The 26116-nt window shown below is 37.3% G+C and overlaps 1 protein-coding gene across 2 annotated transcripts in view; it reads right to left on the bottom strand.

Annotated features, from left to right (window-relative positions):
• Positions 1-26116, bottom strand: part of ITPR1 (inositol 1,4,5-trisphosphate receptor type 1) — a 256332-nt gene that overhangs the window by 134349 nt on the left and 95867 nt on the right. For both annotated transcript variants that reach the window (XM_087708906.1, XM_087708907.1), the window contains exons 5-19: positions 24962-25048; positions 22698-22856; positions 21662-21760; positions 21454-21537; positions 21220-21366; positions 19805-19900; positions 13334-13488; positions 11646-11745; positions 8723-8883; positions 7945-8086; positions 7688-7846; positions 5821-5993; positions 3439-3558; positions 2504-2698; positions 348-599 (exon numbers count right to left, since the gene is read on the bottom strand). In XM_087708906.1, coding sequence (XP_087565032.1) covers positions 348-599; positions 2504-2698; positions 3439-3558; positions 5821-5993; positions 7688-7846; positions 7945-8086; positions 8723-8883; positions 11646-11745; positions 13334-13488; positions 19805-19900; positions 21220-21366; positions 21454-21537; positions 21662-21760; positions 22698-22856; positions 24962-25048 — 2129 coding nt within the window. The remainder of the gene's footprint in view (positions 1-347; positions 600-2503; positions 2699-3438; positions 3559-5820; positions 5994-7687; positions 7847-7944; positions 8087-8722; positions 8884-11645; positions 11746-13333; positions 13489-19804; positions 19901-21219; positions 21367-21453; positions 21538-21661; positions 21761-22697; positions 22857-24961; positions 25049-26116) is intronic.

Genomic DNA, 26116 nt, shown 5'->3' with positions numbered 1-26116 from the left:
CTGGAAAAGATGTTATTAGGCTCTTTCTGATTCCCCCCCCCCCCCCACAACAATGAGCTAACATAGCAATTCTCCTACAAGAGAATCCTTTAAGAGTAAGAAGACTCCCAAGGATTTAAGGTCACCATGCTTCATTTAGAACAGGGTTATGGTTGGGGCCCATTTTTGCTGGCAGAGTGCTCGGGCCACCACAGGTGCCCCTGACATGAGTGATGCTGAACTGGTCATTTCCACCCTGGCCAAACCCACCCCCACTCCTCGAGATCAAACACAACCCTGATGCAGCCCTCAGTGAAATTGAGTTTGATACCCTTGATTCAGAGAATCATTTGATGACAAATACTCACTCATCAATTGCTATTTCAGATGGTATCTCTGACCATAGTCGAGCATATTTCACTGGTGTCACTTGTTCTTGCGGATCCCGGTCAACATGCATGTGCAACATCAGCCGACAAAATGAAGCTCTCAAGTCGTAAGGCAAATTCTCATCTGACATGCAGCGAAGAATAAGGTCTACATCCAACTGGCCAGATATTTCATTTATAGCTAAGTACTGGCGATCAAGGCACATCCGAGCAAAAAGATTCAGCTGGTACCTTGTAAAACAGAAGAAAAATTAGGAAAGCATCATTTTACCTCAGAGACTGAAAAATCGTCATCATCACCATGCCAGTTCGCATTAAAGAAATTATAATAATGACATTAATGAAAAAATAAAAGATGCCAAGCAGATAAAAGAACAGTTGTAATGAACAAGAGGTCTCACTCTCCACTGTCAAAGGCTTGGGGTACAATGACAGCAGAGTGGGAGAACATCTGCATCTTGGTGGAGGGGTGTGTGTGAAACCACATTCTAAAGGACAGGCACTGCTACAGAGAAGGTGCACTTAACACATGATTATATGCATATGTGAAGAGTGGGAAATAAATTTTATGTATAAATTAGTCAGATTTTAAGAATAGAGGATAACTTACACTGTAAATTTAGTTAACAAATATTCATGCTTTAAGACCACATTCCCTATTTAATTAAACTCGGAATTCTGCCATGAACCTGGAAAATGGAGCAGCTGTCATTGTGCATATGTGTAAACTGGATCATGTGCAATATATAAATTGTTAGTGTCCAACATCCAGTTTCAAATTGGTAGCTATTCCATGCTTACAGGACATGGAAATCATCAAACTTAAAAGTGAAGTATTCAAATAAGGCTATAATGATGGCAAGTTCTGACGAAATTAGCCTTTTTTGTGTATATTACATTACACAAACACAGCCTTGGAGTCCAAACTACTTACAGAATGTTTTGAATAACACTACTACATAGCCAAATATTTTTGAAAAATGTATGAGATTGATCAATGGTATATTTACCTCTAAAAGGAAAATAACAACAGCCTATAAAGAACAAAATAATAGATCTATATTTTAGGGGAAAAAAGAATTTTCACTGTGATAGCTGGTTTTCCCAATCCTTTCTGCTGTTTGTAATTCAGAAGCTGCCGTATAAAACCACACTCAGTACATGGTCACTGCATGAAGCAGAATGACTCTATGAATCTGTTATCGGAGCTCTATGAAATTGTTATTGTACCAAGTTTTTTCCTATATCCAAATACACTATATTGCCAAAAGTAGTCACTGTCTTATTTTCGGGGAAACATGGTATTCGCTCACCTGCCTTTATTCGCATATGAACTTATATTGGCTCCCAATAGATGTTCAGGTGCAATTCAAGTTTCCTGGTTATTGCCTTTAAAGCTTTAGATACCATAGAACCGAGCTATTTGCAGGACTACCTGCTCCCCTCAACCTCTGCCTGTCCCATGCATTCCCATATGGACATGCTGCATGCTCCAGATCTCTGCTGACTGATGTCTAATGGATGTTGTTACAAATTCTCTACCCAATACTCATATTAATACAGAACAGATAAATGAAAATCAGTCTGATAAAATCCAGACTAACTATAATTAGCACAAAGAATAATGGAAAAAGTCATTAATTTGGAGAAGTCACGTTATAACTGATATGCATCTGTAGGATAATAAAAATGAATGAAGCATGGAGTAGACTAAGGAAATATCTAGCTACATTATGGGCACTAATGCAGTGTCAGTGACTCAACAATGAATCCAAAGGGGGGGGGGAAATACTAACAGCAATTCAGTCGGGAAGACATAATCACAGGTTAAATACTGTAAGTTCATATGCGAGTAAAGGCAGGTGAGTAAATACTTTTGGCAATATAGTGTATCTATGGAGATTCTCAGTCATCCAGGTTATGATGGTCCCAATGTTGCCTCTTGATAAAGCACCTTTGGGACTATAGCCAAATAATTCCAAATTGAAAATGTTTTGATAGCTACCATTTGAAATTAACTATGAATATTAGAGTTCAAGTCATAAGAATAGGCCATTTAAATAAATTTACAAACAGCTCTAGTGTACACATTTCAGGTAATGCTGCCAAAGCCAAGGATTACTTGTCATGTTAACCTGTAGTAGCTGAGGACATCCCGGTCTTCCTTCTGTCCTTCTTTGGCATCTTGTGCCAGCTCTCTGATACTCTTACTGCGGACCTCTTTACTGCTGTCTCGCCAGAATAACCAGACTTCTTCTTCGTCCTCACCAACTTCTAGTGAGTTCTCTCCAGATGATAACTCCTCAAACTCAAAACGAGACAGGACCAGCCTGAAGAATTGGGCAAAAATGAAGAACAGTTACTTGTACTTCTACCTTCAGAGATGCATGAGTGGATTTCCATTAGATTTCCAAACCTGAGGTAACATCACATCCTTTCAAGGTAGTCCTCAACTTACCACCATTCATTTAATGACTGTCAGAAGTTGCAACAGTACTGGAAAAAGTGCTTTACAGCCAATTCTTGCACTTACAACCACTGCAGCATCCCCACAGTCATGTGATCAAAATTCAGGCACCTGACAACCAGCTGATGGTTGCAGCATTCCAGAGTCTTAGTATGCCCATATGAAACCTCCCCAGCCAGCTTTTGATAAGCAAAGTCAATAGGGAAAACCAGGTTCACTTAGCAACTACATGATTCATTTAACAAGAGCAGTGATTCTCTTAACCACCCTGGCAAAAAAACATGACTCATTCAACAAGTGCCTTGCTTAACAAGGGAAATTATGGTCCCAAATATAATCATATGTTGAGAACTACCTATAGCAACAAATCATGCATTTTACAGTGATGGCTCTTATTGTTTTAAAATCTATTTCATCAGATATTGTCTAGTTCTAGACTTATAAACTTTTGAGAATTCAGAAAGCACCCATTCTATTGCAATAACTAATTTCTACATTTTTGTTTGCATTTCTCCCAAATTGGTAGTAATTTTATTTGCCATCTTTGCTACAGTTGTCTTCTTTCTAAAATGAACAAATATATTTAAAAATGTGTAAACTTACTTAGTCTCAATAAGTATGTCAGCATTTGCTGGATTTAATACAGCTTTACAAATCAGCTCCTGGGTGACTGGAATAGATTTGTTCATAGACACACAAAGGTCAGAAAGATAGTCCAAGAATCTATTCAGAGAAAAGAACAAAGTCTATAAAAGTCTATAAAATAGGCACAGTATTCATGCCACTGAAATATATTATAAACAACATGCTAAAGATTTGCAGAAATATATTTGTGGCTTCGTAGTACATAATTCGTAGTACAGCCTTTTAGCTGATTTACCATTTTTGATCATCTAACACAGGGGTGTCAAACTTGATTTCATTGAGGGCCGCATCAGGGTTCTGTTTGACCTCGAGGGGCTGGGGGTGGGCATGGCCAAGGTGGACATAGACAGCTCGATGTCACTTGTCGAGGTTTTATTTTTGGTCACAATGGCCTCCTGCAGCCCTCTGCCAGCGAAAACGGAGCCCATGGAGGCTGTGCACGGCCTCCCCAAACTCCATTTTTACTGGCAGAGGGTTGCAGGCCATAGCAGCCAAAAATGGAGCTCAGAAGGACCGCACAGTGGCATCATGGGCCAGTTCTTCACTGTTTCCAGGGTAGCCCAATGGGCCACATCTAAGCACCCTGTTGGTCAGATCAGGCCCGTGGGCCTTGAGTTTGACATCCCTGATCTAACATTTTCTTTTAAAAATCTTTAAAAATTTAAATATTGCTAAGACTCTCACAGAATCAAGAGAGATCCATTTTCAAATAGCAGCAGATTCCATTTTAATAAACTATACTAATCCATAACAGTGTAAGGTAGAATAGAGCTTAAAAAAAGAGAATCTCTGTTAAAATGTGAAACCACAGGGGTTGAGGACAAAGAACAGGTATTTGGATAACAGTTCAACATCTTGGGAATTATTAGAAATCCAGCAATTAGAAGAGATATCACAGTACAGCAGCAGAATAAAACATAAATAAATAGCAAACATATAAGTAAACTCCAAACTGCTATTAGCCGTATGGATATCTGAGCCATTATTAAAGTGTTCATTATTCCATTATTATTATTATTATTATTATTATTATTATTATTATTATTATTATTATTATTATTATTGTACAATTGTATCACAGCGGCCAGTTGTTTCGCCGGATTTGGCATTGGTTACTAGTCGGGCCCCACCCAGGGGCCTAGGACGTCGTAACATATTTTCGTAATATGCGTGCAGATCTAAGCAGTGCGGCTTTTTGCATTTGACTGATGGTGATTTTGTCAATTTTTAACTGTTTTAAATGTAATTCCAGTGCTTTTGGAATAGCACCCAGTGTGCCAATTACCACTGGAATTACCACTGCTGGTTTGTGCCATAGTCGTTGAATTTCGATTTTTAAGTCCTGGTATCTTGCGATTTTTTCATGTTCCTTCTCGGCGACCCTGCTATCACCTGGTATTGCGATGTCTATGATTGTGATGATCAGCAGCTGAGTATGTGATCAACAGTTTCATCAGCTTCTTTGCAAAGTCTGCATTTGGCATCATCAAAGGATTTTTCGATTTTGGCCTTAATGGCATTTGTGCGGATAGCTTGTTCTTGCGCAGCCAGGATTAGTGACTCTGTTTCTTTCTTTAATGTACCTGTTGTTAACCATAACCAAGTTTGTTCACTGTCCACTTTATCTTTTATTTTTTCCAGAAATTGGCCATGCAGTGCTTTGTTCTGCCAACTCTCCATTCTTGATTTTATCACATCTTTTCTGTATTCTTGTTTCGTCTGTTGGGCCTTCAGTAGATTTTTGTTCTTTACTTCGATTAATAGATGTTCTTGACTTTCTTTTAAATAATCAGCCAGTGCATGTTTTTCTTCTTCAACTGTTTGCTTCACTTGTAATAATCCTCTGCCACCTGATTTTCGGGGCAGATATAGTCTATCAGTATCACCACGTGGATGTAAACTGTAATGATACTGATATTATTATACAATTGTATCACAGCGGCCAGTTGTTTCGCTGGATTTGGCATTGGTTACTAGTCGGGCCCCACCCAGGGGCCTAGGACGTCGTAACGTATTTTCGTAATATGCGTGCAGATCCAAGCAGTGCGGCTTTTTGCATTTATTATTATTATTGTTGTTGTTGTTGTTGTTGTTGTTGTTGTTGTTATGTGGTTAATCGTTGGTGAGATTCACAGCCTTTGGGGCTGGTTGGTAGCTCAACAGATCGAGTCCTAACCAAGGACCTAGGAACTGTTAAGGTAACGTCGGAGGATATAAGCTGTTCCAAGTAGGGTGGTTTTTTGTAGAATCAGAATGTTGTTGTTGCTGCTGCTGCTGTTATTGTTGTTGTTATTATTATTATTATTATTTGTTTGCAGACAAATTGGTTAAAAAGCTTACCTGGGTTCTCGGTTTTTTCTTACAAGGCTAACAAAGGTATCAATCTCAGCAGCTGTGATGTGTTTCTCCAACAGTTTGCGATTGTTGTGGAGCAAGGCTGTTATAGTGTCTTCTGCTAAGACATCATAGCCAATTTGTTTCTGCATGAAGCCAAACTGCTTGGCTATATATTCCTGGCAAAGTATTAAAAAAGTGGGAGAGAAAAAGAAAACAAAAGGTAATTCCACTATAATATTTATTTTTACAGATTTAAGGGAGCTATTGGTTGTTCTTAATCAAAAACCAGGCATATTTCTAAGACTGAACCAGGTGTTCAGTCCTGATTTTTGGCCCAGTTGTTATTCAAATTAAATCATAGTTTATTCACTTTGCATTAAGCAATTGACAATTATTTTCCACTTGAACAGAAGCCCCAAATATCAGATGGATGGAAGTGTGCAAGTTGAAGATCCACTGAGAATGATGGAATTATTCCACATTTATCCAATCCAAAGTAAAAAGTTATTTAGTTAGAAAATAAAAATCAGATGAGGGTATAAGAGGGAGGCATGGAATGATATATAGCATTACGTAGTTCTTGTGAAAAAGGTCCTGTGATTGTAGTTGGATGCAAACAGAAAATAAGCAAGCAGCATGACATAGCTGGGAACAGCAGAAGTATAATTTCCAAATCATGGCAGTATCTCTATTCAGAATCTACATGAAGTACTGCATCCAATCCCAGGAATTTAAGAACAGTTCAGAGAAATAACAGGTACATACAAAAGCATTGGGAATAAAAGATATTATTAGGAGTATTCAACCTCAAGAAAGATGCTGAGGGAGGATCGCCACCTTATTTTCTCTCATTCCAGATTGTAAAATGCAAATCATGGTCAAGTTATCAGAAAGATATGTTGTGATAAGTAAGAACTATTCTTCCTGACAGTAAGAGCATTCTGTGTCACAAACGCAGACCAAGAAAGGCACTGGACTCATCTTTGTTAGATGAGTTAAAGAAGAGGCAAGCAATCTCTTAAGGATGCTTTCGTTTTGTTGTGGCCTGCCAGTGGCCAGCAGAGCTGGCAGCAGATTCCAACAGTGAGAAGGTTGGGGAGGAACATGGGCCAGTTCTGGAGTCTGGGGAAGGCTCTGATGAGGGCTCTGTGTCAGAGGCAGAGAGGGGGACAGAGCCATATGCCAGTTATCAGCTGCCTTCAGAGTCAGAAATCAGTGAGGCAGACGAACAGAGGGAGACTGTTCCCAGTGTGTGCATACGCACTGTTGCCAGACAACGGGAACAGCTAAAGAACAGGAGTTGACTAGGAAGTAAGACCACAGGTGAACGATGAATGGCCTCTCCCAGAGGAAATAAAAGAGGAGTGAAAGGGGAGTGGAGTTAGGAGACAATTAGTTCGCTTAATTGGTTCGTGACTCTCCAAGACTCCTTGCCAAGTTTTGCACATATTGGCCTATCAGCTTTCCAAGTCAGCTAAGGTCTATGACTGTAAATCCTCCCTTGAAAGACTTTGCTGGATGTGAATGAGTAAAATTCACAGTAAATTAATAAAAGGGGTTTTTGTCGGGACAAGGACTTTACTTCAGGCTCTTGGGAAACCTAGGTCAGAACACATTTGAATTTCTGCATAGAGCAGGCTTAGTAGCCTAAAAATGGTCCCTTCCAACTCGGTGACTATGATTCTTGTCACAAACATAGAAGTGGCTTGTCATGACCACCGTCTGGTATGTTTGTTAAATTTCTCAATCTACTGGTAATTTGGTCCATCCAAAAGCATTTCTGTTCCGTTTATCTATTTATTTTTAGATCAACTAAGGCTAGCTAGGTGTTGCAACCTGGTAAGCTTAAATTCTTTCAAATTTTACTCACTTGATTTTTCCTGTAATCTTGTTGGGAGTGTCTCAACACTCTGTAACAGAGCCGGCAGATATGTCTGAACGGAGCATGGCGTTGATCTCCAAGTTCCTCCAATCTCAGCATTGGCCCATCTCCACAATCAGTAAATGGTGCTTGCAATAACTTGAAAATCTGGAGCATCATTTGAGGAAGGAAGAAGTTACCTTTCCTGTCATCACAATCAGAAATGCGTATGAGCTCTGTAACTACAGGAGTTGTGTGTACTCTACCTGCTTTAGAATATTTTGCTCTCTCATTAGTTTTTGCCGTTCTCGGTTTGGCTTTGAGAACATGACTTCGAGTACATCTTGACCAGAATTTGTTCCGCCGGTAACAAAATATACCAAATCTTCCAGCAACTTTGTAACAGACCTAGAGATATATAAAAAAAGAAAAGAAAATCTAGTTCTTAGTCAGAAATTAAACATCAGCATATCCCCACACAGTAATGCATTCTGTAACTCTATTCAGTTAAGAAGACAGGTGCACACCGTATTAAGAATATTTAATCCAAAACCAGTCTGAAAAATTATTTAAATTCTTAAAAAAACATTTCAGAATTTAGCAATATTATCTATTGCCTAATCTACTGTAGCATTTTCAATCTGGTTGTGATGCTCTTCAGTGGTGGGATTCAATTTTTTTTTACTACTGGTTCTGTGGGCGTGGCTTTGTGGGTGTGGCAGGAGAAGGATACTGCAAAATGCCCATTCCCTCCCCAATCTCAAGATTTCTGCTATTGGTTCTCCAGAACCTATCAGAACTGGCTGAATACCACTTCTGATGCTCTCACAAAATTACTAATGCAAACATGGAGACTTTGTAAGGCTGAATCATCTGATTCAGTTTTAGCCATTTTTAAAGTGCTTGTTTTTCTTTCATTTTGAGCTCTGTAACTTCTTCTGGAGGTATTGCAGGTTTCATATTACATGCTGCAAAAATGGATACCAAAACTATATTTCTTGAATGGTAATTCTTTAAAAAAGAAACGGATGATGACCCTCTTACCTCCTTTCATTCTGAGTTACTGTTCCTTTCTCCAGTTTGCCAGCAATGGAGCCCAATACTTTGCTTGCATCGTTTGCAAAGTCCAAATCTCGAACTTCGGCAGGAGAAACTGGTACCACGGCAAAAGCTTCTTTGTCCTCTTTTACAGGGGAAGTGCCAATCTTTTTTAAAAAAAAGGTAATTTTAGTATTTAAGAACAAAATAAATGGTGGTGAGGAATACATTAGAGCAGGGTTGTCAAAATTTCATTGAGGGCTGCATCAGGGTTGTGTTTGATCTGGGGGCCAGAGAGGCATGGCCAGGGGGCTCTTACAGCTTCCCCAAGCTCCGTTTTCACTGACAGAGGGTTGCAGGAGGCTGTCACGGCTGAAAACAGAGCCCGGGAGGGCCATGTGCAGCTCTCTCAAGCTCTATTTTTGCTGGCAGAGGGACTGCAAGATGGTCCTTTGCTGTTTCCAGGGCGGCCTTACGGGCCAGATCTAAGCATCTGTGCTGAATCCAGACCAGGGGGCTTAGTTTGACGCACCCCTGCACTAGAGAAATAGTGGTTGGAATTTTAATAGGAAACACTGTAGTGCACAATTCAATATTTTTTATAAGATATACATGAAACCTATATCTTAAGTATTTCAATTATTTACTTAGGAGAGTTGTGCCAGTATGCATCAGATACATTCATAAATGCCAAGTTTGTGGGAAAAGCGTCCCCCTCTTTGTCATTAGCAGAAATCGTAACTCCACAAAAAAATACAAAAATAATAGGTTTAAGGCTGTTACCTTAAAGGGGAAGTTTGCCAAGTACATCAGTCCAAAAAGCTAGCAATCAGCACAGGGTCTCTATAATCAGTATAGGATTGGTACAAGTATGGTCATTTACACCTTGGTCGCCTCCTGATTGGACTGTTCAGCAAGCTCTACATGGGACTACATTGAAAACTATCCAGAAAATTCAATTTATCCTGAATGCAGCAATGCAGATAATTACGGGTACATCTCATTATGCTCTTGTAATACCTGCTACTGACTCCCAATAGGATTCGAATGCAATTCAGGGTGCTGATTATTTCCTCTAAGGCCTTACGTGGCATAAAACTAGGCTATTTGACGGATACCATTCGCATAAGAACATGTGTGCACCCCACATGCACACATGTGTGCACCCCACATGCTTCCATGATCCAGATGGCTCTTTTAAATCTTGTCATCTTATGTGACCATGGAATTGTGCTTTTTCTGCAGTTGTACCTGTTCTCTGGAATGATCTCTCCCCAATTTGCGAGAGACCCCCAACTCTTCTTACCTTTAGGAAAGTCCTTAAGACCTGACTCTTCTCCCAGGCATTGTAGCCAGAGGAGTGGGAGTCTCCTTGTAGTTCTTTAGTTATATGATTTGTCAGCAATTTATATTTATGTACTATATTGTTCATTGTCACTTTTTTCTTTTTTGATATATGGTTTGTTATTATCAATATGATGTCCAGAGTTACACAGTTTTAGTTGGGAAACCCTACAAATCTTTAAAATAAATCAGTAATTCAGCGTGCATCCTTTATGGGATTCAAAAGACATGGGGAGCAAGTGCCATGTTCCAAAAGCCTTTTGAATTATGTTTCTTTTCTTCCTACAAACATATGCACTTAAACCAAGTTATTCTCTTGTCCCAATAATGAGTGAGGTTGGGTGAGGTGCTTTATTTAACTGATTTACTGTATTGTGCTTAATTGTAAATTATATCTACACTGAAGCTACACTGAATTATAAACGTGCAATACATAAATTCTTTCCTGTCTTCAATTCGACTTGGATCTGGCAATAACTACATAGACAACTTGGTGTACTTCTCTGAACAACAGTTTTCAAAGTGATTTGCCACTGCTTTCTTCTTCCCAGGGCTCAGAGAAAGTGACTGGCCTAAACTGGCTCAGTGCCTGATGCAAGACTAGAACTCATGTTCTCCTGGTTTCTGATGTCTATGCACCTGATGCCTATGCACTACCCTAAACTTCCCAATTAAACATTATTACAACATTATAAATAATGTATTAGGTCAAATTGTATGGATGTTGGTGATCGCTGAGCTTGGCTATTTTCTTGCAGATGTTTCATTACCCAAACTGGGTAATATTATCAAGACTAGCACTGATGATGTTATCTGGTTTGAGTGATGAATCATCTGAAAGAAAACAACCAGCTCAGAAAGCATCAAGTACTCTTAATTTCAACCCTGAGCTACGAATAGAATAGAATGGAATAGAACAGAAGAGAATAGCAGAGAATAACAGAGTTGGAAAGGATCTTGAAGGTTTTCTAGACCAACCCCCTGCTCAGACAGGAAACCCTATACCATTTCAGACAAATGGCTGTCCATACACTTTTTAAAAAAAACTTCCAGTGTTGGAGAATTTACAACTTCTGGAGGCAAGTTGTTCCACTGGTTAATTGTTCTGTCAGGAAATTACTTCTTAAATTCTAGGTTGCTTCTCTCCTTGATTAGTTTCCATCAACTGCTTCTTGTCCTGCCTTTAGGTGCTTTGGAGAATAGCTTGACTCCTCCTTCTTTGTGGCAACCCCCGAGATATTGGAATCCTGCTATCATGTCATCTTAGTCTTGATTTTCATTAAATTAGACATACCCAATTCCAGCAACCATTCTTTATATGTTTTAGCCTTTAGTCCCCTAATCATCTTTGTTGCTCTTCTATGCATTCTTTCTGGACTTTCAACATCTTATTTACATCATGGTGACCAAAATTGGATGCAGTATTCCAAGTGTGGCCTTACCAAGGCATTATAAAGTGGTATTCACACTTCACGTGAGCTTGATTCTATCCTCCTTTATTGGTAGGTCAAATTTGTGATTATCTTAGATTTGCTTATTTTGTTCTCTAGAAAAGTTCCATGAACTGAGTACTTGCAGGACTTACTTTAAGCATCACCGGTTTTTCTTCTTCTTTATCAATCGGGATGTTTGTGCTGTGAACCCAGGTATTTGTACATAGATGTCTAAGCCTGACATAAGAGTTCCTGAAAGAACCAGATACATTTACATTAAAAGACATTCCAGATGCACAAATCTGTAGTAATTTCTCAAGATGTTCATGAAAAACAAAATAAATAAAATGAACTTTTCAAAACAATTGTTTTTTTTAATGGCATGGTAGTGAATGAAGCTGAATTGTTTTGCATTAAAATGCTTCTTTGAAGAGTAAATAAAAAATATTTTTTAAGCTGGAATATCTTAATATTCCAGATAATATTGCCAGCATTTGTCTAAATCTGAAATCACTGACAAAAGTTGTAGATTTAAATTTGCTTCTCAAACATCTTGCTTCTGCTTTTTAAACATCACTCCACTTTTTAAGAGCCCATTCAAATGCCCAGTTCATACCATGGAATTAATGGATTATGGAAAATGTTTCATTTCTACCTGCTCTGAACACCAAATTTCATAAAAGATTGTTTTAAGTACAAAACTTCAAGCATGAAATGAAGTACTTTGAAAGATCTGTTTCAAACATTAGCAGTTAGAAACTGTTCAGCATATTCCATTTCATGCCAGTGAAATTTTGCACTTGAAACACTTTGAAATGAAACCAGTTTAGCATCCGTAGGTTTTTTTTTAAAAAAAAGGTTCAGATCTCTTGCCCAGATGTCACTTGTTTATTTACTAAGAATCAGACTAGATTCAGAACTCTTAATGTACTTCTGTGACCAAAATCTACATATATTTCTGGTAGGGAAACAATTCCTTAGGGATACCTGGCAACAGAGGAAGTTTGCAATGAATAGCTTTGGCCCAACTGCAATTCCTTTCCTACTGAAGCTACTAAATGGTTTCTTGTTGGATGATGTCAAATACAAAGTAGGGTCAAGTCCAGAGGTGGGCTGCTCCCGGTTTTACTACCAGTTCGCTTTGCGCATGCGCAGAACAATTTATGGTGAATTGCGCATGTACTACTAAACAACATGGTGGCAGTGGTGACCGGAGAACCGGTTCGAGGGTGGGGTAAGCCTGGGTCACTGGTGGTTCTGCGACCCAGGACAAAATACCACTACCAGTTCAGCCAAACTGGGAGCAACCCACCTCTGGTTAGGTCTCTGTTCTTCATCTGTCCCACAGAATTCTGTTATTTAAAGTTTACAACATAGCATCAAGATGCATCAGGGAAGGCCTTATTAATAGAGAGAGGGCTCCCTGAAGGTCTGAAACCGTCCCGAAGTTCATGGAATATGGGTCAGTTGGCAGCCCTATTCAGTGTTAGCCTTCGTGATTTGGAGCACTTTTTCCCTTGAGGTAAATTTGGCATTGACTTTCCTTGCATATTGGCAAGGCCTAAGGCTATAGGCTCAAACATTCCATTGAAGATCAGATGTGGCTAATTTGTTATTATTTCATTGCTGTAATGTGTGATGTTTCTTGCTTTGCTATATACTAAGCTGGAATGAACAGGTTGGTTTACAATCTTTAAAAAAAATAATCATATAAAGAGAACCTTGAGTTGAAATGTATTCAATTTATTTCTACTAAAATGCTGTTTTCTATGATGATCTGCCTAAATAAATCACCTCAGTTACAAATGCATGCATTTCTTCATTATCTTTAGCATCATACCTTGGGACTAAGCTGTCTCCTCCTCGCAGTGTGGTGGGATCAAGCTCAAAGATGGAAGAAATGTCATTTCCTTCAGGCACAGAGACTAAAGAGTATGCCATCTTCTCTGAAGTATTATGGAGTCCTCTTCTATCTGCATCTTGGTCAGGATCCAGCTGTGTAGAGAATTTCAAATCAGACAAAATTGCAAATATTTTTCAGATACAACCATGAAGTGCTATGCAGAAGCTCAGTGTGGGAATTCACACTTCCAATTCAAGTGTAGACATAGAAACCATATCACGCTAAGGAATAATAGATGGAAACTGAACAAGGAGAGATTCAACCTGGAAATAAGGAGAAATTTTCTGACAGTGAGAGCAATCAACCAATGGAACAGCTTTGCCTTCAGAAGTTGTGGAGCTCCATCACTGGAAGCTTTCAAGAAGAGACTGGACTGCCATCTGTAAAAAATGGTGTAGGGTCTGCTTGAGGGGTGGGGTGGACTAGATGACCTACAAGATCCCTTTCAATTTTGTTAATCTATATCTGTATCATTAACTCTCAGGATTTACTGTAATCAATCTTGTACAAAAGCTACCATCAAGCTCAGTTGCTTCTAACTCTTGAATAAGTTCATATATTGTGCTAAAGCAAAATAGATTTTGTTTCTATTTGACTTCATGGGATAAATGCCATCAGTGAATAAATGTGTAATATGTGTTTTTTTAATGTTGTACACCGCCCTGAGTCCTTTGGGAGAAGGGCAGCATATAAATCCAATAAACAAACAAACAAACAAACAAACAAACAAACAAACAAACAAAGCATGGCTTGTTTCAGAAGAATAAAATAAATTATGCCATTGTTCACTTACAGACTATAACTTAGCTTAGCATGATATGGTAATATGTTAATGGATGAATGTAGTTTATGATTACCAAGCTTACTCATGGCTTCCTTTCTTTCTTCTGCATCCTTAATGACCCTTAAAATCATTAATCAATCTTTATAATTTCAAAGCAAAAAGTGCTAAAAAGTTAAAGAAACCAAAATTTGTGTCAAGGTGACATGTCTATAAAACTCACTCTTGCATTTTTATAACATGTACAACAAACCATATCATGTGTTTATAACAATAAGGAAATTATCACATGATATAGACTTCAATTTAAAAACATCTAATAGCTTTTAAATAATGGTCAAACATTAAAAGATATTAATATTAATTTTATTGGTAAGTATTTATGTGGCATTATTACTATAGATGCAAATTATAAAATAAAACCACAGAATCGCATTTTAAGTAGAAAGCAGAGATTTTGGGGAGAGTGAGAAACAAAGGAAAATATCAAAATTGCATTCTGAAACAATAATGGTTAGAAAGCTGGATTACAGTACAGCAATAATACAATAAAAATCAATTTTTTCCACTTCTGAAGAGTGTTCTGTAGTAGCATATAGACAAAATGAGTAAGTACAAGTAGATCCTCCATATGTCATAAGATAATATGGAGCATGTCCTCCATATGTTATAAGAACCTATTCCTGAACTTTATTTTTCAAGGAATTGCCTGGGGGAAATGTTAACCTCAACCAACCACGTGAATTATCATGCAATTTAATACAATTAGTACAAAACATGGATGGATCAGCTATGCTAAAACTGGAAGGACTTCACCGAAATAAATATAAGGTGCAAATATCAGCTGTGCTGAATTTTTCCCAGAATCCCTGCCAAATACAGAGCTTGGTAGAAGTTATATGGTTCAAATGAATGGCTAAAGTGGAGGGAAGGGAAAAAACAGTTCCTTTACAAAAAGCAGAATGACATGTTCTTTGGAAAGATGATTGATCATCCTTTGCAGACATGAGTTTAAGCAAGCAACATTACTTGAAATACATGTGTACACTTAGAATTGTTTATACATTTGGACACTCCATAGAATAAATAGTACAGAAAGTTGAAAAACATGAAAATGGAAATGGCAAATCACTTTCATATTGTTGTCAAGATAATTGCACAGATGCGTCCAACAAGGATTGCTCATTACATTTATATTACTCTGATTTTGCCCTCTGGTGGAGAAAAGCAAGTAATAAAAAATGGTAATTTGACATGATATTTCTCCATGATAGGTTTTGTGCAATAAATGACCATTTGTTGATTTGATTTGTTGTCCAAGAGTCATTGATTCTTTATTTCAAGGGTACTGAAGTATTTTCCTACATGTAAAATCTCCCTTACCATCTAACGTGACTCCTGGTAACTACCAGAATAATTTTCTTGGGAAAAGGGCAGCTTGCCATTACCATTTTACAGATGTTTGTTCAATTTAGATTATAATCAATAGCCTAACGGTTTCCAGGTGATCATCCATCCAAGTATCAATAGTGTCATAGATAATATTTTATAGGTTTTTTTTAAAGCTATAATTAGATTTGGCTACATTCTGTCACTATAACCAAATTAAAATAATATGTAGCCAAATTTGACCATTTTTGCTTCTTCTTTTTGTTTATCTACATTGGTCGCCTATTAGATCTTTTCTGGAATTACCAAATAGATGACATGACAATAATCAGCAAGCATTCCATTCACTTTCCTGGAGCTGCCAATCATATTTCTCATAAACAAAGAACCTCGCCTTATGGTGCTCTAATGCAATACTCTTCCTTTCTGGGGCACTTTTCATGGGATTACTAAGTGAAGGAAAACTAACTAAAAAAACCAAACATACAACAAAACTGTTTCTTGATTTTCCTACTTTCCACTAACACTTTCTGTACGCCTTTACATTTCCTGATAGCAAAGCATCTAGGATTTGTTGTGGAGGAGAAACCACAATTTCTATAAAATTCCAGATGATCGTCCTGAACTAATATTGAAATAACATCTTTCTGCTCAACACCCCAATGTTCCAACTGGACATGATTATCTGAAATACAGTAGCACACTATATAGTTGAGAAATTTATATAGTATTTGGTTTCCAAGTCCTTATGGCCCATGAATAATCCTTCTACTTAAAAGAGATAAAATTGGTACTGTATCTCAATAGTCTGTGCAGATATTTTTCCTGCATCTCATTTGCCCTCTTAACAGAAATATCCAGTTTCATATTCATATCCTGACCACAAAACTCTTACAAATTCAAGCACCTAACGAGCACCCTCTAGCATATTAAACCAGGGAAATCCAATTTTGGAAGGACCAATGATAGTTCTTGGAACCTGACTGCCAAGTTTGACATCACTTGAAAGAACTGTGTGGTTTTCACTGGGTAGAGATTATCAACTAGCATAAAGTGAGCAGGCAGAAAGTACTTGAGCCAAAAGATTCCCCCCAAATCAGATCCTAAAAACTGTATTAAAAATATGTCAATTTGGAATAGTGAAGGCGCCAGCCTAAAATTCAGGAACCGATGAATAACAACAACAACAATGACAAAAAAGTCTGGATAGTGGTTGTGGCAGAGCCTGGAGACAGCAGAATAGAAGAGAGAGAACTGGAGAAGATAACAAAATACAAATACCTACAAATAGAAATAGAACTACTATGGCAAAGGCAAGCAAGGCTGGTACCAATATTAATATGTGCCTTGGGTGCAGTCCCAAAACAACTGGAGGACCACTTGAACACTATTGGAATTGACAAATTTACCATCAGTCAATTGCAGAAGGCGGCTTTACTTGGAACTGCTTCCATCCTCCGACAATATTTGTAACACTGTCAAAAAATCCAGATTTGCCTATCCCAGTCCTTGGTAAGGACTCGATAGGTAGACAAAAATGCCAAGCCCAGACTGAACATCTGGCTGATTGTGCAATGAATAACAACAACAACAACAACAACAACACAACATGCCAGATATCACGGTTGTCGAGGGCCAAAGAGTAGTTTATTGATATTGTTGTATCAGGAGATGCCAGAGTCAAAGAAAAAGAACTGGGAAAAAACCTACAAAATATTGCAACCTGGCCATCAAAACTACACAGATATGGATGAAACATATAACAGTAATACTGTTTTCATCAAGGCACTTGGTACCATATCCAAGAAATTAACAAAACACATCAAGAAATTGCAACTTCCTGCAATAACACCAGTGGAACTGCAAAAAACAAGTACCATCATACATTCTAAGAAGGTACTTGGTTGATAGCTAGGATGCTGGCAGCAACCCGTATCAACCATTAGTATCAGTCAATGGTATTTGTGATGCATTTTGGAATGTTGAGTTGACTGAGTTTCATGTTTAATGAATAAAGTATATAGTAGTAGTACTAGTACTAGTAGTAGAAATAGTAGTAGATTTTAAGAATATACTAGCTAGAGGATGCTAGCAGCAACCTTTATCAACCATTAATGCCAGGCAATAGTATTTGTGTTACATTTTTAAATGTTCAGTTGACTGAATTTTCATGTTTAATGAATAAAAGAGATAATAATAAATAAAGAAACAAATTAAGCAGCACCTTGAATTGAAGCTGAAAGCTTACTGCTATTCAAAGCAGTTCCAGCTGAATTACAATTATTCTACTTGCAGAGTGGATAGCAAACAATTCTTGTCCAAATGTAGATTTCAACTTGCCTTCAATAACAGTCTTTTTCAGAAAGAAAGCATGGGATAAGAGCATGAACTAATGTAGGCAAAAAGTATATTGTACAGAAAGTATATTGTCTCTTTCTGGGTAAGGGAAACTATATTATCTTATCATGCGCGCGCGCGCGCGCGCACACACACACACACACACACACACACACACACACACACACACACACACACACACACAGAAAACACCAAAAATGTTCTCACTATCTTTCCATCAACTAAAAAACCCTATTATTTAGGAAGATATAATTTAGGAAAACATTGTTCAAATCAAGCCCCAGAAGTTGACATAAATTTTGGGTGGCAAAACAAAAATAAATTTGCTTACTTAGATGTCTAAAATTATGTCACAATACTTAATATTGTACCACCATGGTGAATCTTTCCTCTACAACATTTGCAGCCTTGATTTGTCCCCCTGCTTCGGAGTAAATATCATACTAGGAGGAATGTTTAAACAGACTGGTTGCTCTAACATCTGTAGTAGCCCTGCAACTAAACAAGACAAACACAGACTTCCATGTATAATTAGATCTGCAGAAAAAACAATTGCTACCAATCTGCCTTCCATTGAGGACCTGTATACTACATGAGTCAAAAAGAGGGCTGTGAAAATATTTACAGACCCTTCACATCCTGGACAAAAATTGTTTCAACTTCTGCCCTCAAAACAATGCTATAGGGCACTGCATACCAGAACAACTAAACAGGACAGTTTTTTCCCAAATGCCATCACTCTGCTAAACAACTAATTCCCACAGCACTGTCAAATAATTCACTAAGACTGTATTACTATTATTCTTCTCTCCCTTCCTAGTATCTGTATTCCCACTTATCACTATAACCATGTTGCCTATATCCTTCAATAGCTTATTAGCAACCTTAACTATCACTAAGTGTAATATCTTTTTATTCTTGATGAATGTATTTTATTCTCTTTATGTAAACTGAGAGCATATCAACCAAAGACAAATTCCTTGTGTGGCCAATCACACTTGGCCAATAAAGAATTCTATTCTATTCTATTCTATTCTATTCTATTCTATTCTATTCTATTCTATTCTAAATTGCTGGGCAACCAGTAGGCACTTGCCCCTAGTTACATCTGTGGCAGTCTCCTTATAGACTCCCATTAGAAACTGAAAAACCACACAAAGGCCATAATTAGACCAAAATTCAGAGAAAGGAGATGGAGCACCTAGATTCTATCAACAGCCTCCCTTCCTGTTATCCCAGTAATTTGAACATTGGTCAACACTTTTTAATTAACGGTTTTCTTCCCTATACTTGTTGAAGACTGACATTCCTAGTTATCTTCCATATAGTCAGGATTTATCTGATGGGACAGAATCACAAACAGGTCAAAAGAAAAAAAAACCCAACTGGACATCTCAAAATCTAAATACTGTAGTGAAATACATTTGCTGTATAAATATTACACACTTAGAAAGCTAAGTAATGCTATATAATTTACTCATAAAAATCAAAGCAGACATCCAAAAAGTTTGAAAGGAAAAAATCTGAGACATGTAAGATCATTTCAAAAACAGTTATCAGCAAAATTATGCGGGATATGTAAATATCTCATTTCATTCATATAGTGGAAAGATGTGATTAATTTACTTCTCAATACTGGTTTCTATGAACAGAAGGTGTATCCAAGCAGTAGTAACAAAAAGTCATTGGCATAAATTTTCACATTTTCTTTTGAATAAATGCCAGCGATGTTGACTTGTGATCTTTCCAAATTACACACCAGCTTTCTAATCATTTGCAACTCTTGATGGTTACCTGGTAAATTATATCTGTATTTGGAACATAAGAAAGCAGGTTGTTAAGGGGAAAAAATTTCTAAGAGGATTTTTTGTGATACATACCTCAGCTGCTAAATAATGTCCAGTAGCAAGATGTTTAAACCGAAAAAGGCTATTCCAATAGCCTGCACCACCACGGCAAGGATCATGTTGTACTACCTATAAAGTAATATTAATTCTTGAGAATTGCCTTTCTAAACAGTATTTGTCATTTCTTCTTAAGCAGATAGGGTTGTCAACAAAAAGCCCCCAAAAACAGTACTTTAGAAAAAAAGAAAAGGGAATAGGAAACCAAGATCTTATTTAAATTAGCTACAAAAATTAGTTAGGAAATCAAGAGGATAATAGGACTCATCCAAAAATGACTGGTTACTTACACTTATTTGTAATGTTATCTTTCTCTATGGAAAATAGACGTGAAAAATGAGAAAGTATATTTTCTAGATCAAGAGTATTCAACAGTTATGCACCATTGGTTTCAGTGGCAAATGGCAAATTGGTGCCCCGTGAATAGTGGAAAATATTACAACTGAAAGAAAGCTGGATGCCTTGTGCAGCGCCCCCACGCCCCATTTTGGGCCTAGAAGGCTTCTGCATCACCCTGGAAGCCAAAACAGGGGGCGTGGACACTGCTCAAGCACCCAAAATGCAATGTGAGCACCTCCCCCGTGCATGCTCTCTCACGCCCCTGCACACACACATCCCCCATATGCACCCTGCCCTCCACGCATGTGTGGCAGAGACCCAAAGACCAGCTGGCCGGCGGGAGGAGTGTACACATGCATGGTGGAGTTGTGCTGGGCAACAGCTGCCATGCCCGCAGAGAGGACTCTGCATGCCACCTGCCTTGATCCCATCAAGGCTCTAAAATGTTACTATGTCTTGCAATAATTGCCATTCCCAGTGGCCTGCTTTTAAGGACCTCTTAAAGAAAGTGTGTAAATAATAAAAAGGTGAATTTCTTTGTAACACATAGTACCATGATACTAGCTGAAATTATTGTAGCTGCATTCATAAAAGATTAATTATTGTAGTCTTTTCTGTGGAATCTTAAATCAGATAATTGTAGGAAAACAAATATGTTATTTTGTTTTATTGCAATTAAAATAATTTCAAGCAAAACCACTTCTATTAATAGGAAGCACTATTGTTGGCTTTGGAAGACATCAATGTTTTATTTTCCATTGCTCAGCAACAACACACTGTGTGAACATTCAACTGTAGAATAAAGAATACCAAAGAAATGATCGAAAATCAAATCTGAATTTTCTTTTATTCAATGGGATCATCCTAATCCATCCTGAAGCAAAACCTATTCAGTTATATATTCTATATGAAACAATCCTGCGATGTTAGAAATATGATAATCATGAACCTGTGTTTCAGCATAGCTTTCAGCTTTTTATTAAGGTTTGAAATTCTCAGTGTAGGAATACTCATTAGAATGCCACATTAGCTATTTTTAATCCTATCTTTACCTCAACTTCCCACAGAGCTTTTGAGCTAGTTGCGGAAGTGGCTGACTGCCTCCCAGTAGTTCTCAGAAAAACATGTTGCTTCTTTCGATGTTCATCACAAGTAAGAAATTTCTCCTGCTCTGCATGGAACAACCGTACCACATCCCCCTGTGAGGACAATGAAAGATCAATCAACAGAAGTTTCGATCGTGTTTTTGTGAAAAACTTAGTGATGAGGTACATCTTTCAACTTACTCCTTTGAGAATATCATCCTTATTGTCACTCCATTTCATAAAAAGAACTATTTTCCAGCTTGTATTGCAATTCACTGAATTTACCTACAAAAATAGAATGCCACAGATAAAACAAGAATACAAAGACACACAACATGATGTACAATTAATTGTCCTTTTTGACAATTATGTGGAAAACTAAAAGGTGCATCAATTATTTCTAACTTACCTCATTGCAGCCTGGGTTATCCACTAGTTGATGGCTACTGGCATGCAAAGGTTGGCCAGCATTAACAGGATTTAAGACTACCTTGTCCCCAATCACCACCTGTAAAACAAGGTTTTGATTTTCAATTACCTTTGCAAAGGCAATGTTGTATAAAGCTACCACTACTGGGAACTGGCTGCAAATTTTTTGGAAATCAACATCATTGATTTAGTGTATCAAAAGTATTAAGAAATAAAGTAACATTTTAGGGTATCAAAAGTATTAAAAAAGTATTTAAAAAATAAAGTAACATTTTAAGTAAAAATAACATTATTTAAGCCATGCCATTCAGCTTTGTGCTTTTATTCACATAAGCCAAGATCATATTTAGAGAGTATCCTCAATACTCACACCATCTAAGATAAGGAAGATGGTGACTGAAGAGATGGTGACATACAAGAGACTTTGGGGGATTACTTCTGTGGCTTTAATCTTGTTGATTCTTTCAGGATTGGCAAAATTGAGTGTACTATTTTTATTTTGATATACCACAAGAACGGTTTCTGGTATATATGAATTGAATGAGTTGCTGAAGAATGGCACAGATAACTTACTTAAAATAAATTCAATGAATTTAATAAAAAAAGTAATTAAATACATTAAATAAATGGTGAACAGAAAGAAGAGAAAGAATTCTATGGAGTCTTGAAGCTAATATTTATTTCAATAAATAAATGATTATTGATGCATTGATATAAACTAAAATATCCAGCACAGGAGTTCTTAAGTGAACTGAATGACATTATTTTCATAATCATTCAAAATCTAAACAGTTACTCTTTTACTCTTTAAAAATGTTTGTTTCCAAAACATTCGTTTCTATAGTAATTTTCTTTCTCTCGTGCACAATTGTTTTCATAGGAGGGCACGGAGTAGAAGCACTGCATTATATAAACAATGCATTGAATTAATTACAAGAAAGTATGTGATGAAGAAAATGTTTAACATTTCATATTGCGTTTTCAAACCATTTTCCCTGGCAGTTCTGTGAACTTACACTGTCTCCTATAGAACGTAGTTTGTAGAAGGGTTGTATATAAAACCAGGAACCTTCATTGCCGGCCTCATCTAGTGTCACTCTCATAGCATTCTTCTCTAGCAGAGCTGGAAGTCTCTTATTTACTGTTAAATATTTGTTGCTTTTTAAATGCAGAAGCTGGAAAGAAAGAAAAGCAACAACAAATTACAATTGTTGTGCCTACTGCAATAATTATTCACAAGGTTGACATTGTATATAGATCACCATTTGATTTGCTTTTGGCTTAATACAATGTGCCTAGTGGTTGGGTATCACAAGTAATGGGGTAATTTGAGAATTCATAGCATTGTGGTATGTGCAGCAACGGTTACCTAAACCATAGCTTAACAGCTGATTACTGTTTGAAGTGGAAATGTAATTTATTGATGCTTTTAACATTCCTGTACTGTTCATAACATAATACAGAATGATATGGAATAGTTGAGCATTCTACCCACAATTTTCTACAGTTCCAGCAATATTTCCCACTTTAGGAAGAAGTTTATTGAAGACTTATATAGTTACTTCAAGACTTGTTGAAGACTTATATAGTTACAGTTATAGTTATAAAGCCAGATGTGGAACTTGAGGGAAAAAGCTTCTACCGGACATTGATTTTAGCAAAGAAAAAAACATGAGAAAATTGGGAGCCACCTCCCCTCTCACAATGGCATTTCAGCCACTGCAGAATCAAATCTACATTCTGACATCGGAAGCTGAATACTTGGTAGCCAGTTTATCTGACGAAACAGATCAGGAGTCTGAAAAAACTGGCATATCCCACTGGCATTCCTGCAGATGTTCAAACAGATCAATCCTGCAAAGCCCTAATTCAGTGTTCAATTCTGTTTCTTCATTGCCAACACCCAGTAACTTACTCTGGGGCAAAGGAAGCAGCAGGTAGGTGTGGGTGCGTCCTATCATCACAAAAGATAGACCTCCCTGACTTCCATTTGTACTTCTGGCACCTTTGAAAGCCTGGTCCATGAACTCTGTGGCCAGCTCCGACCTCTCCTTATCGGAGGTCCAAATTTGGACCATAGCTACTCTGGAGGAGTGGCGAAGCAAAGGGGGACCGCCTAGCACATAGAGGGGAGACACAACCCCCCCTCCCTGACTAGGAAAGCCCACCCCCAGGCGACGATAGGGAGCAGCGGCAACAAAGATAACTGCCATGAAGCTGAAGACAGCCTGAAAACCTAAGACTGTGCAAGGGTAGAGAATGTGAGTGGCTTGTGAACTAGATACAAGAATGTTTCTATTGAAAAGCAACCCCAAGAAATTCAAGGGGGAAGCATATTGGAACTATTGGCTAGCGGCGGAATAAGCCCATTAAAAAAATCAAAATATTTAAGAAGAGAAACTTTTTTAAAGAAAACTAAGGAAAAGAAAATTGAAGACGTGGTATTGAGGAGGTATTTTACAAAATACTAGAATTCAGTCTGGAACTTGTATTTTATTATTATAAACACTGCCCTCCTACTGAATTTATAATTTAAAATAATTAAAATCAGACTATCAGCATTACACAGAGAGGCAATACCAAGTTGAAGTTTCAGCACCATCTGCTGCTAAAAGAAGAGCTGTGCAACTTTGGAACCTTTTACACTTCTGGATTCTAAGTATTTACCTTAAAATTACTGGAGACTAATACAATAAACAAGATCTTTAGCCAAGTGACCCTGAATATTGTTGAGAAAATTAAAGTGATTGGAAGAGGCGTGGACAAACCCCTTGGTTTTTTTTTCTTAATTTGGATTGACTGTAAAATGGAAGGAAGTGGAGAGAATGAAATGGAGCTGATGTACCAAGACATTACGTATTTTACAAAAGACAGAGCTCTCTCCCCCAGAATCTTAATGCTTCTAAAAGGACAGAGAAATAGGTGGTTTAAGGATGACATAGTCTGAAGACTTAACTTAGGTGGGGGGAACCTGTAACATCTCAAAAGTTGCTGAGTGAGATCTCTCATCTTTGGCCACACAACCAGAGAGCTCCGGATTGTTGGATATCAGCCACATCTTGAGAACCAAAGGTTTCTCATTCTGACTGAACTGCTAACTAGGATATAATCTCTGAACAAATAAGAATAGCAATACTAATTTATTTGTTTTTCTTGTTTTCCACAGACATTTTAAAATCAGAATGTTTTCAGAAATATCATTTTGCATTTTTCTGTAGGCTGGTTTGAAAATAATTTAAATTACACGTACTGCACAAGACACGAGGAAGACACTGCTTACCTGAATAACATTACCATACTGGATAACTGTACCAAGCAGCTTTTTATTTTCTGTCTCATTCTGCTTTTTTTCCAAATCTGCAGCATGCTAAGTTTAATAAACAAACAAAAGATTTGTGGTTGAGCGACGATGGGAAAACCTGCAATCAGTTGATTTTTTAAATAAAAGATGTTACAAACAATATTTCAATCCCCCTCCTCTCCAAAACCATTGCATACTTGAATTCAACAACACTTAAGAGTTCACCCGCTGAACTCATGCTTGTAACTCATGACTAACTAAAGCATTCTAAATGTAATTAATCCCCTCAGAATAGGCTAAACTCCAACCGATCCAACTCCATTCCCAAGTATCAAGGCCTCTCTTGCTATGTAAAATTTAACTGTTCCACTTGTAATTCCACTCCTATTTCCAGTTTCTGAAATTCATATTTTCAAATGCCTGCTTTCAGCCATTGGTTGTTTTCCAACCCATGTCGGAAATGCTAGTTCCTTTTATTGATTTTTGGATTTTAATAAATGGTAAAGATAAAGAGAAATAAAGGGAAGAGGAAGAGAAGTACTGATAAAAGGAAGTAGAAAGCAAGGAAACGTGATAGAAAAACATAAAAGGAAACAAAGACACATGTACTAAAAAAATCAGACATAGATGATAAATTTGGGTAAACATTCAGAACAGAAACAGCAGTGAATTTTTTTTCTAAACTTCACTTTCATTCTGAGGTTTTAAAAAACAAGTTATATGTCTATAAGGACAGAACCATTATTACATCCATATTTACTCATACACAACTAAAAAGATAACATTAGAAATGAAATAGCCTATATAAGCATATGGATTAATCCAAAATAATTCCAACCCATTTTAGACCTCCTTCCAATGAACACAGACAGAATTTGAAGTTTTGGACAGAGTACAATTCCAAAATAATTATTTATGTATTATATTTCTAATCTGCCCAGAAGAGCTTTGGCTGGTGTACAACATCAAACAAAAACTTAAGTTATCCCATCTAAATTAATTTCAAGAATAAAAATGAACCACAGAAGAAAAACAAAGATAAAATCCCAATAACCTGTATAGCAAATTTTATAGTAAATTAAAGCCCTATTTTTAGAAATAAGTATCTTTCTTCAGCTAGATAATAGTAAGACA

This window comes from Thamnophis sirtalis, unplaced genomic scaffold, assembly GCF_051295495.1.
Source record: "Thamnophis sirtalis isolate CommonGarterSnake01/CBP01778 unplaced genomic scaffold, rThaSir2_p1.2 scaffold_3, whole genome shotgun sequence".
Taxonomy (NCBI): domain Eukaryota; kingdom Metazoa; phylum Chordata; class Lepidosauria; order Squamata; family Natricidae; genus Thamnophis; species Thamnophis sirtalis.
Note: the sequence above shows the minus strand (reverse complement) of the source record. Positions and strands in the feature narration are given on the sequence as shown.